The sequence below is a fragment of the Pseudophryne corroboree genome, chromosome 11 (assembly GCF_028390025.1).
Source record: "Pseudophryne corroboree isolate aPseCor3 chromosome 11, aPseCor3.hap2, whole genome shotgun sequence".
In the NCBI taxonomy this organism is placed as follows: Eukaryota; Metazoa; Chordata; class Amphibia; order Anura; family Myobatrachidae; genus Pseudophryne; species Pseudophryne corroboree.
The window spans coordinates 312,125,355-312,138,017 of NC_086454.1; the positions used below are offsets into that span (position 1 = coordinate 312,125,355).

The 12,663-nt window shown below is 52.3% G+C and overlaps 1 protein-coding gene across 2 annotated transcripts in view; it reads right to left on the reverse strand.

Annotated features, from left to right (window-relative positions):
• LOC134969580 (fatty acyl-CoA hydrolase precursor, medium chain-like) overlaps nucleotides 1–12,663 on the reverse strand; it is a 181,196-nt gene that overhangs the window by 22,553 nt on the left and 145,980 nt on the right. For both annotated transcript variants that reach the window (XM_063945629.1, XM_063945628.1), the window contains one exon: nucleotides 9,465–9,605. In XM_063945629.1, coding sequence (XP_063801699.1) covers nucleotides 9,465–9,605 — 141 coding nt within the window. The remainder of the gene's footprint in view (nucleotides 1–9,464; nucleotides 9,606–12,663) is intronic.

Sequence of the window (12,663 nt, forward strand, 5' to 3'; positions counted from 1 at the left end):
GAAATAACATGTGATGTTACAGTATAATGGGGGTTTATTCAGAGCTGTTAGCAAGCCAAAAAAATTAGCAATTGGGAAAAAATATGTTGCACTGCAGGTGGGGCAGATGTAACGTGCAGAGAGAGTTAGATTTGGGTGGGTTATTTTGTTTCTGTGCAGGGTAAATACTGTCTGCTTTAGTTTTACACTGCAATTTAGATTTCAGTTTAAACACACCCCATCCAAATCTAATCTCTCTGCACATATTACATCTGCCCCACCTGCAGTGCAACATGGTTTTACCCAATTGCTAACTTTTTTGGTTTGCTAACGACTCTGATAACCCCCAATGTGCCTATTTTGACTGTTGGGATACCATTCTGCGGCATTTTAACTGCATCCCTCCACAAGCACACCTGATTCCTGCTGCTGGTTTGCTAGGTTTACCTAGAGCTAGATTCCCATTTGATGTGGAACTATAATGGGCCCTACATACTGGAAGATAACACTGAACGATATGAACGTTCTTGTTCATTAATGAACGAGAACTCGTTCATATCGTTCAGTGTGTAGGCACCAACGATGAACGATGCGCGGCCCCGCGCTGGTTCATCGTTGGTGCCCCGTCGCTTATGCATGCAGGCCAATATGGACAATCTCGTCCATATTAGCGTGCAGTGCTATGGAGCCGGGTGACAGGGGAAGTGAAAAAACTTCACTCTCCCCCCGCCGCCTCGCCGTATCGGCCGTCGGGCACATCGGCGGAACATCGCCGAATGTGTACGGCCCTTAAGTCTCAGCATTGGCGCAACTACTCTGTTCCTGCTTACCTCTCTGTTCCTGCTTACCTCTGGTGCTTTATTTAGCTGAAAGCACCGGACAAGAAGCCACAAAAGTCCACAGTAGAAGCTGCACACACTAGTAACTGGTCAGGGAACCCCCCCCAAATTGTATATATAATGGACTTTGCTCAACATATCTGCAAGAAAGACTGCGTAGGGAACATAATGTGACCATAGCAGCATAAACGCACCGTCTGGGCTTCCGCAGCGCCGCTCTATGCATCACCTTGGCTTGGAAGGGGTTAATGTTTTTGGTGGGAGGAACGTAGAGAGAGGGTCCGAGGGGCTGATTGGCTGGATCATGTATAGGGGCTGGCCCGTCATGCATATAGGCTGCTGACCGGGTACTTCCTGCCTCTCTTCCAGCTCTTCTCGTGAGGCCTGCAAGTATTGCTCCCATTTAATATATCCTATACCCTTATTCTCTCTCATACTTCTAAAATATCCCTTTGTACTTCTTTCACTTGCTCTCCTCTGTTCCTTGCCCTTCTCTATCCCCTCTACTCTTTTCCTATATTTCCCCTTCCTATCCTTTGTGCTCCTCTGTGTGTCATCCTGAACCCTCTATGGCAGCCAGAATCCGCCCCAGCTGCACCGCTGCCCTCCCCGCCCGGCTCCTGGACGCCTATGATGTCCAGCCAGCACGGGGAGTGCCTGCTGCGGCTGCCAGTTAGGTCCGGGCCGCGCGCGGCTGGGCTCGGCCGCACGCTCGTGCTCCCCCGCGAGTGCGCTCTCCGTCCCCGCTGCTAGCTGCGGCGGGGGACGGAGCGCATGGGGATAGAGGGCGCACGCGGCGGCTTGCCAGGGACGGTGCTCTGCCGTCCCTGAGCCCGACGCTAGGCGCCACCCGCTGCAGCTCCGATCACGTGGGGCCGGGATGGAGCTCCCGGCCCGCGGATCGGCTGATTGCGGCCACCAGGGGGGGCAGCACCCAGCCACATGTGGGCTCCACCATGGGGGTTAATGGGCGGGCAGGGGGTCGCGTGGCTGCCAGACACACGCAGTCTAGGCAGCGCGCGCGTGCTGCTATTCATCCTGCCAGCTGGGGGGCCCAGATGAGGCCTGACCCATCTGGCCGGCTCTCCCCCTCAGCCGGTCAGGTCCGACCTGCGCCCTCCCCTGACAGAGCGGTGCGTCGCCCCCGCTCTGCTGCTGCACATCCCCCGTTGCCTGTTGCAGATAGGGCAGGGACAGTTAGAAGGGGGCGTTCTGCGTCCGCCCGCGGCGGGGCGGCCCTTCTGGCCTCTCCTGCTGTGGATGGCCCCGTAGCGCCTGCCCCTCCCGGATCGACTCGGATGGCGACTGGCGCTGCTGCCGCTGCCCGTGGCCGAGCGGCTCCTCCCGGGGTCACTCACCCCATCAGGGGGCGGCGGGTGCCGGTGGAGGGCAACCGTTCTTCCCCTCCCCGCGTCCTGTCGTCGCCTGCCGACGTCGCTGCGGACGGCGTTCATTCCGACGTCGCGCTGCCTCCTTCCAGTAGTGACGACTCTCCGGTTTCTCGTACTGCGGCCAATGCTCGGGATAGGAGGAGGTCGCGGCGCGGGCGGTTTGCGCGAGGTTCCTCGCAGCGGGACGGCTGTACCGTGATGCCTGACAGTGAGGGATCGTCCGGGTCCTTGCTCCCAACGGGCGGTTTACGAACCTCCCATGGGGCGCACGACTCGCGTGGCGTCTTTGATTTTCCTATGCCTGCCACTGCGGCTGCACCCTTGGTGGACGCCACCATTCTGTCCACCATTTGTGCTGCTGTTGTGTCGGCGGTGGCGCCCTTGTTATCCTCCGTACCCGGGGGACTAGGGCGGCCCGCTGTTTCTTTGGCGGATAGCATTGCGCGATCTCTTACCCCGCTTCTGTCCCCGGGCGCGACGGTTCCCCCACGTGCCTCGCTCCCGACGGTTGCGGGTCCGGTGGGGGAGCTGGGGAACAATGTCTCTTTTGCCTCCCCAGCCACGGAAGTCGTTTTCGGAATGGAGTCTGCCGGTGCATCCTCGAGTCGTTCGGTGGCCGTCGGGACGGACGGTGTTCCCTCTCGTGCAGGTGAGTCTTCATCGGACACCGACTGGTCCAGGGGGAGCGCGGTTACACCCCATATCGGCTTGGGAGCGGGTACTCACGCCAGCTTCTCTAGCGCAAGCAGAGGTGCGCGTAGGGTTTCCAGCAAGCGCAGCAGGCACAGCCGCAGGTGTCGGGACACGGACTCTTCCCTTGCTTCCACGTCCTCGGAGGGTCTGTCCTCCTCCGACGGCGGCTTGCACAGGGTTAAGCGTCACAGACGGCGCGAGCGTCGGTATTCAACCTCGTCCGCCTCCCAAGTCTCGGTGGAATCGGACACCGTGCACTGCGCTAATACGGCCGTGCAACGCGGACTCAGGCCCCGGGTCCGGGACCGTATCCGTAAGGGCCAATATGTAAATATTTTCGCTCTTACTAGTGACGATCGTAAAGCCTTACTTTCAGCTAAGAAAAAAGGGGCAGGGCAGCGGGGACGCTTTGCGGTCCTACCCGAATTGGGTGCGATGTATGTTGATCTTTGCTGCTTGTTACCTAGAGACCCGCCCGGACGAACACATGAACGTTGTGCGGTATCAATTCCTCATACACGTGCTGTACCATAAGTACAAAGGGTCGGCCTGGCGTCGTTATGATGAGGATTTTCGGTGCAAACAACACGGGCGGCAGATCTACAACTTCGGTAAGAAAGATGTGGAATTGTGCTCGGAACTGACCCAGGGTGCGGCCGGCACTGAGGAAGTCGGCACGGCGAAGCATTGGGCAAACCGACCTGCCTCTCGTTTGGCCGGCTTTCGCAGCGGTTCAGGGCGTGCGGGGCATGGCAAATGCTTCGCTTTTAATTTTGCCCAATGTGACTTAGGCGGCCAGTGTCGTTTTCGTCACTCCTGTATCAGATGTGGCGGGGGCCACGGGATTAAGGACTGTCCCAGTCCAGCGACCGGAGGGGCTTCCGGACCACAGACCCGACAGAGTCGTGCTCCCGTGGCCTTTGGCGTTGGCACGGCTCCCACCCCAATTAGACTTTGGGTGCTCATTCCATGGCTGCGACGGTACCCGCGGCCGGAGGACGCCCAATTCTTACACTCGGGTTTCGCGTCGGGTTTCCCCTTGTCGATACATGGACGGGTGGGTCCCGGGGCGGGTACCAACCTGCGCTCGGCTCGGGAGTTTCCGGACGTGCTCCGCCAGAAGGTGGAGGCGGAAGTGGAGTTGGGAAGAATGATAGGCCCTTTCCGGGAACCCCCCTTGCCGGATTTGGTTTTGTCCCCCGTAGGCATAGTGCCCAAAAAGACCGTGGGAAAATTTAGACTGATCCAACATCTTTCCTGTCCTCTGGGGTCATCGGTTAACGATGCCATCCCTTCTGAGCAGTGTAGGGTTGTTTACCTCTCCTTTGATTCAGCTATAGACACCATCCGGTCCTTTGGGCCTGGGGCAGTGATGTGTAAATTAGACATCCAGTCAGCATTCCGTCTCCTTCCGCTGCACCCGTCTGCCTTTCGGTTTATGGGTTTTAAGCTAGATGATGGCTACTACATCGATCGGTGCCTCCCTATGGGCTGTTCTGTTTCTTGCGCCTACTTCGAAAGATTCAGTTCTTTCCTCCACTGGTGTCTCGAGCAATCGACGGGCGAACGGGGAATTTCACACTACTTGGATGATTTTCTTTTTATCGGCCCATCAGGCTCGGATCGCTGCGTCAATTTGCTGCGGGGGGCTCTTGCCCTCTTCGCACACTTCGGGGTTCCGGTGGCACCTGAGAAGACGGAGGGTCCCTCCGCCTCCTTGGTTTACCTTGGGATTCAGATTGATACGGTCGGTGGTCTGTGTAGGCTCCCTGCGGACAAGGTGCTGCGTTTACACGACGGTATCCTATATGCGCTGGCTGCGGGCAAGCTCACTCTCAAACAGGCTCAATCCTTATTGGGCCTGTTTAACTTTGCTTGCAAGGTGATCCCCATGGGCAGGGTCTTCTGTAGAAAATTGGAACGGGCTACCGTGGGGGTTAGACGCCCGCATCATTTTCTTAGGTTGTCTCTCGAAATCCGAAGGGATTTGCGCATTTGGGACGAATTTCTTGTTCGTTTCAACGGCATCTGTATTTGGCAGGAGGCGGCTGTGTCTAGCCCAGCCCTGGAGCTTTTCACGGACGCCTCTGGCGCTTACGGGTTCGGAGCTTATTTCGCAGGCCGTTGGTGCGCGTGTCCCTGGCCTCGGGCCTGGCTTAACAAGGGCCTCACGACGAACATGCTGTTGCTGGAAATATTTCCCATTCTGGTCGCTCTGGAATTGTGGTGCGTTGCCCTGCGTAACAAACAGGTTATCTTCTGGTGCAACAATTTGGGCGTGGTTTTTGCCATAAACCGCCAAAAATCTACGTCCTTGCCGGTCCTGCGGGTCCTTGCGCAGATAGTCTTGCTATGTTTGGTGAACAACATTACGTTGCGAGCCAAACATGTCCCTGGCGTGCGTAACGAAATTGCGGATGCCGTGTCTCGGGGCGCTTGGCAGCGGTTTCGGCGCTTGGCTCCTGCAGCGCTAATCCATGGGGAATCATGTCCTGCTTATGTGTGGCAGGTCATCCACCCGGGTTGGAGGAGTTAGCACACAGGTCATTGGCCCCTGCTACTTTTACGGCCTATCGGGCCGCCTGGGAGCGGTGGAGTCGCTTCCTCCTGGAGCGAGGCCAGCGTGGTAAGACCTCTCACGATTTACTCTTAGAATACATCTGGATGTTGTACTCTGACGGGATTTCGCGGGCGTCTGTTAGCAGGATTCTGGCGGGTATTTCATACTTTCTGCAGCTGCGGGGGAAAGCGGATTTTACGAAGTCCTTTTTCCTCCGGCGGGTGTTGAAAGGTTGGGCTCGGGCGTTCCCGCCCCTCCCGGATACTCGCCTGCCGATCACGGGTGCTTTGCTGAGGCTGATTTTGGGATCCCTCCGGAGTATTTGCTCCTCGGGATACGAAGTTCGCATCTTCATGGTGGCCTTTACGATGGCCTTCCACGGTGCATTCAGGGTGGGTGAGCTGGTGTCCGTTTCTCGGACTTCTGCCTCGCCCATGCTGGCAGCCCACGTCGTCGTACGCCCCGACGGTTTGTGGTGCAGGATTCAGCGCTCCAAGACTGACGTAGCCGGCAGTGGGCAGTGGGCTCGAATGGGTCGGGCTCATGCGCGGGGCAATTGTCCAGTTGCCGCGGCCCTGGCTTATTCGTCCCTTCGGCCTCCAACGCCCCCCGGGTGGCTCGTCCATAGTGACGGTTCCCCGGTGACCAGATATCAATTCCGGTCGGTTTTGGGACGTTGTCTTTTGTACCTGGGTCTCTCTCCGGCCGACTATGGGACTCACTCTTTCCGCATCGGCGCTGCTTCAGCAGCCGCTGCAGCGGGTTAGTCCGAAGTCGAAGTCCGGGCACTGGGTAGGTGGAGGACTGGTGCAGTCAGACGCTATATCAGGCCTTTTCCTCCCAGTGCGCCCATTTGAGGACTAGCCGCTCGTCGCAGTTGCACTTTGCGATTGCGGGGGCCTTGAGGAAGTTTTGTTTTATCGTTGGTTTTACCTGCGGCTTTTGCCGGCTAAGGAAGTTTTGTTTTTGCCTCAAGTCAAATTGGGTGGCCCAATCCCCCCCCCCCCCCCATTAGGGACGCAGTTAGGTTGCTCATTTAAGAATGCTATCTTTTATTTAATTTATTAACCTCGTCACACCCTTCTTTTACAGGACGGCGGTTAGATCCGCACTTTATGTGGTTTGTCGGCCATTCATACATCTATTGGCTGTCCGTGTGTCGGCTCTGGCCTGCGACACAACCCGGTTTCTGGAGCTGCAGGCTGTGCGCTGGTTGGGGCGTAGACGGCCTGCGGGACTGGCTTCGGGCGGCAGTTGGCCGATTTGGGTTCCCACTGTTTTTGGTCTTGCATCTGGGTGGCAACGATCTGGTGCGCCGCACGGGGCTTGACATTCGCCTCGAGATCAGCCGTCAGCTGTTGGAACTTATGGCTGACTGGCCATTTTTGCCTGATCCTCTGGTCAGACATCGTCCCTCGGCGGTCTTGGCGTGGAGCCTTTAACCCCAGGGCGATTGACCTAGTTCGGAGGCGGGTCAATTCGGTTGTCGGTTGTGCTGTCCTCCAGCATGGCAGGCTGGTCGTGCCGCACGGTGGTATCTCCTTCCGGGATCCGTCACTGTACTGGTCTGACGGGGTGCATTTGTCGCCAGCTGGCATGCTGATCTTCTTGGAGGACATTATTCACGTTCTTCGGTCCCCTTAGGTAGTTTTTCTCTTTCGGTCTCTTTAGTTAGTTTTGTTCTGCTTTTTAGGTCCCTTTAGTTAGTTTTTCTGCTTTTTGAGTTTTTGAGTTCGGTGGTGGTGGCAGGTTGGTAACCTGGCAGTTGGCCGGTTTCTGAACGGTTACTTCATTTTAATTATGAGTTCAAGGTTAGAAGTTTGGGTGTATTTTTAGGTAAATTTCATAGTCTTGAATTAGTTTACGGCCATCACTTTATCAAGTGGGGTCCATATAATTGGTATAAACATATGTGGATAGCGGGGCCGGTGGCCCAATTTTTTACCCCGTAGGGGCGGAGCGTACCTCCGTCCCTACAACTGTGGTGGGCAGGGGTAGTGGCAGAAGGTCGACCCCTGTCCTTGGATTTTTTGATTTTCAATGTCCGGGATGGAGGCAGGAGGCCGATCCCGCAACAGCTGGGGCACAAGGCTCCCTCACACATATGTTTTTATCGCTAGCTTTTTCTGTATTATGATATTGATCACCCATGTTACGTTTATCATGTTTAACCGTTCTTCTCCCCGCCACCTTAGTTAGAGAGGGAAGTCTACATTTTAGTTTTAGTATTTAATAGGCCTTCCTCTCAGTCAGAAAATAAAAGCTGACCCCTTTCACGCCAATTACAGTTGTTGTGTATTTATTTTATAAGATAAGTGTGCTTGAGTGGCGCGTGGATGCATCTGACGTGTGAGGTTTAAGACTGCGTAGGGAACATAATGTGACCATAGGAGCATAAACGCACCGTCTGGGCTTCCGCAGCGCCGCTCTATGCATCACCTTGGCTTGGAAGGGGTTAATGTTTTTGGTGGGAGGAACGTAGAGAGAGGGTACGAGGGGCTGATTGGCTGGATCATGTATAGGGGCTGGCCCGTCATGCATATAGGCTGCTGACCGGGTACTTCCTGCCTCTCTTCCAGCTCTTCTCGTGACCTGCCCTCCCGCCCTGGGGACTTGGTTTTTGTTCTACAGTGTATTCCTTGTGTCGGCTTTTGGTGGCCGGTTTCTGAACGGTTATTTAATTTTAATTATGAGTTCAAGGTTAGAAGTTTGGGTGTATTTTTAGGTAAATTTCATAGTCTTGAATTAGTTTACGGCCATCACTTTATCAAGTGGGGTCCATATAATTGGTATAAACATATGTGGATGGCGGGGCCGGTGGCCCAATTTTTTACCCCGTAGGGACGGAGCGTACCTCCGTCCCTACAACTGTGGTGGGCAGGTGTAGTGGCAGAAGGTCGACCCCTGTCCTTGGATTTTTTTATTTTCAATGTCCGGGATGGAGGCAGGAGGCCGATCCCGGAACAGCTGGGGCAGAAGGCTCCCTCACACATATGTTTTTATCGCTAGCTTTTTCTGTATTATGATATTGATCACCCATGTTACGTTTATCATGTTTAACCGTTCTTCTCCCCGCCACCTTAGTTAGAGAGGGATGTCTACATTTTAGTGTTAGTACAGGTTGAGTATCCCTTATCCAAAATGCTTGGGACCAGAGGTATTTTGGATATGGGATTTTTCCGTATTTTGGAATAATTGCATACCATAATGAGATATCATGGTGATGGGACCTAAATCTAAGCACAGAAGGCATTTATGTTTCATATACACCTTATATACACAGCCTGAAGGTCATTTTAGCCAATATTTTTTATAACTTTGTGCATTAAACAAAGTGTGTGTACATTCACACAATTCATGTATGTTTCATATACACCTTATACACACAGCCTGAAGGTCATTTAATACAATATTTTTAATAACTGTGTGTATTAAACAAAGTTTGTGTACATTGAGCCATCAGAAAACAAAAGTTTCACTATATCACTCTCGCTCAAAAAAGTCCGTATTTCGGAATATTCCGTATATCGGATATTTGGATATGGGATACTCAACCTGTATTTAATAGGCCTTCCTCTCAGTCAGAAAATAGAAGCTGACCCCTTTCACGCCAACTACAGTTGTGGTGTCTTTATTTCATAAGATAAGTGTGCTTGAGTGGCGCGTATATGCATCTGACGTGTGAGATTTAAGGGATACATTCAATTTGCTGGCTGGCAGGATGCCGCTGTCGGGATATGGATAGCCGGCATCCCGCCCGCTGGTAAATCATACTGAATCCGCCAGAAATAACGAGTGAGCGCATGAAGGGAGAAATTCTAGTAAGATGTGGAATAAACAGGACCTGGGAATCACCAAGTGTTCCTGGGTTCCCGGGACCCCAGCTATGTCCCTCTCCCAAGGTAGTCAACAGTAAGACATATGCCAAATTTACAGTAAATAAAATACTAATTCTTCACACACAAAGCGCAGGATTTTTATGCTTTTTAGAATGTGCCCTACCTGAGGCAGTATCCAGCCAAACTCCTGGTTGTTCACTCCGAGAAGTAATGGGACCTTATTGCTTTCCTTGTCGGCCAAAATCTCTTCTGCTGGTTTGGGTAAAAAGACGCCGTCCACACAAACAGGCAATGGCAGGAATCCCTGTGCAGAGAGACAGCGGCATCTATTGTACATTATTACATTCTAATCATTACATTTATCCTCACAACAAAGATCCTTCAATGGGGCACACAGACCCCAGCAGAGGTCAGTGGTTGTTGCAGCACAGGACTATGTGTGCTACCAGACGGTGTCTATATCCAGCGCAGCTGCAAAAGCCGACATTGCGGCAACTTTTACTACATTGCTTTGTGTTTCTTCCTTCTGTGCACTTCAGCCATGTCCTTTTATCATCATTGCTTTTCGATGTAACCAGGGGTAATGCGCAATCAAAAACGAAGCAATATCTGAGGGGGGGTTGTGAGGATCCATTCCTATATACTGTACTTCCCTGGAGGTCCCTGCCGAGTGACTGTGACCGACATGGTACTATCGGCACACATAGTGGAACCACATTTCTGCTACAGGTTTAATTTGACCACAATATATGCATCTAGCCACCCCCCCCCCCCCTTCCCTCCCATATACTGTTATGGGTAGCTCCAATGTGATTGTTATCGTTGATTCGCAGTGGCACTGACAGACCACGCAGTGCTCCACTGCACATGCAGAGTGAGGGCTTCTGGAGTCACTGGGCCCTACTCACCGTTTGGCCTAAAAAGCAGCCTCATGGCTGCAAATAAAAACCAGATGGCTTTACAGGGACAAAAGGGGCTGATTTTTAGGGGCACGCCCTGCCGGTGTCGAATGCAGCAGAGCATATTTTCTTCTGCGCATGTGTCCAGATAGCGTTGGATTTGTGATTGAGGTGCACTGGAGATAAGAGGCATGTGGAGAAGGCTGCACTCTGATTGGTGGATAACTCCAGCCATCCACCAATCTTAATGCAGGCTGAGAGGCAGGTAGAGAATGCTGCACTCTGGTGGAAAACTCCAGCCATCCACCAATCAGCATGCTCACAGACATTCACTGTCTGGCTGCAGGCTGGGAGGCAGGTAGAGATTGCAGCCTGGCCATTCTGGATATTTCACAATCAGAGTGGCCGGACAGCATTCTCTAGCTCTGAAGGCACTGGCCAGGGGAAGGGGGGGGGGGGATTGGGGGCAAATGCCCATGGCCCAGCCTGCCCCTTGCTCGAAGGCCCCTAGAATAGTGGGGCCCTAGGCAACTGCCCAATGAGCAGAGGCAGAACTCTGGGAGGCAACGGAGTCATCTGCCGCCAGGCTCCTGCTCTGAAGGGGGGCACCTCTCCTCCCATTCTGTGACACCATTTAATTAAGTTAATTGATATCTGTCGCTGTCTTTTCAGTGTCCGACTTCCTCACTGGTCCCTGCACCTTACAAATCACACCCTTTTCATTATACTGTAGGTACACATTTTACAAGGGTCACACCCAAGATTAGAAACCACGACATATTACACTGGAAGCAGACACCTTACTAGTGGAGCTGTTTGCTCCTGTATAGGAAATATGAGAATTCTATCTATATGAAGTTACTTCTCTGACAATTACACGTAACTTCATATAGTTAGAATTCTCATGATTCCCATACAGGAGCAAATAGCTCCATCAGTAAAGTGTCTGTTGTCAGTGTAACAGGTCATGGGTTCTAATCCTGGGAATGACTGCTAAGAATTGCGTGATTTAAAATAAAAGACAATTAAATGTATAAATACAGTATATACATTTTTTTCAAAACACCACACACACGCAAATTTATTTATCTTAATATAGGAATTAGGGGGCACCAATATTTATCTTGCCTCCGGGCAACTGGGACGAACTTCCGCCACTGCCAATGAGCCCATACTGTATGTTAAGATGGCCCTGTTTGAATGCATGGATTTATACCAGGGAAGGGCTGTGTAGCAGCACTTGCATTAAGTCGCAGACATGCAGACTCAGAGGCGGTTACAGAAAACTCAGAATCAGCCTCAGAAATTCTATAACATGTTCCTGTTCTGGATTTTCCGTCTTTATTAGGATCGGATAAACACACACAGCGCTGCTTCTTATTTTCCAAGTCATAAAACAACCACAGTAGATAATGAGGTGAGGTGAGGTGAGGTGCACATGTGACGAGGTTGTGTTTTGACCCAAGTAAAGCGATAATACAGCAGCCTGATAACGGTGACCCAATGAAAAGTGATGACTCATTGAGTCTGATAAAGAACTACAGAGAAAGCTACAAAGGTTCCACAATACAGAGACAGTTACTGCAAAAACTGAACAGTCGTCACGTCAGCTTCTGTCTACATTGCATCTATAATAACCAGATAACTAATCCTTTCTCACAGTTTTGATGATATTGTTCCGATAATTGTAATTCTGTAGTGCCTATTTATCATTGGTGCAGGGAGAGCTGCTGTGAAAAAGCAGCAGTGCCTGTGATCAGTATCACTGCTACAGAGGTGATCCGTGTCACGCATGCGCACAGCCAAAGGTCATGCTGGGCGATGTCGGAGGAGGGATCCGAGTGGATCCCTCTTAGCAACCCTCCGGGCCACGTTCACATTAGAGATGAGCGGGTTCGGTTTCTCTGAATCCGAACCCGCCAGAACTTCATGCTTTTTTTCACGGGTCCGAGCGACTCGGATCTTCCCGCCTTGCTCGGTTAACCCGAGCGCGCCCGAACGTCATCATGACGCTGTCGGATTCTCGCGAGGCTCGGATTCTATCGCGAGACTCGGATTCTATATAAGGAGCCGCGCGTCGCCGCCATTTTCACACGTGCATTGAGATTGATAGGGAGAGGACGTGGCTGGCGTCCTCTCCGTTTAGAATTAGAATAGATTAGAGAGACACTTGATTTACTAATTTTGGGGAGCATTAGGAGTACTCAGTAGTGTACAGTGCAGAGTTTTGCTGATAGTGACCAGTGACCACCACTTTTATTTATAATCCGTTCTCTGCCTGAAAAAAGCGATACACAGCACACAGTGACTCAGTCACATACCATATCTGTGTGCACTGCTCAGGCTCAGGCCAGTGTGCTGCATCATCTATTATCTATATATAATATTATATATATCTGTCTGACTGCTCAGCTCACACAGCTTATAATTGTGGGGGAGACTGGGGAGCACTACTGCAGTGCC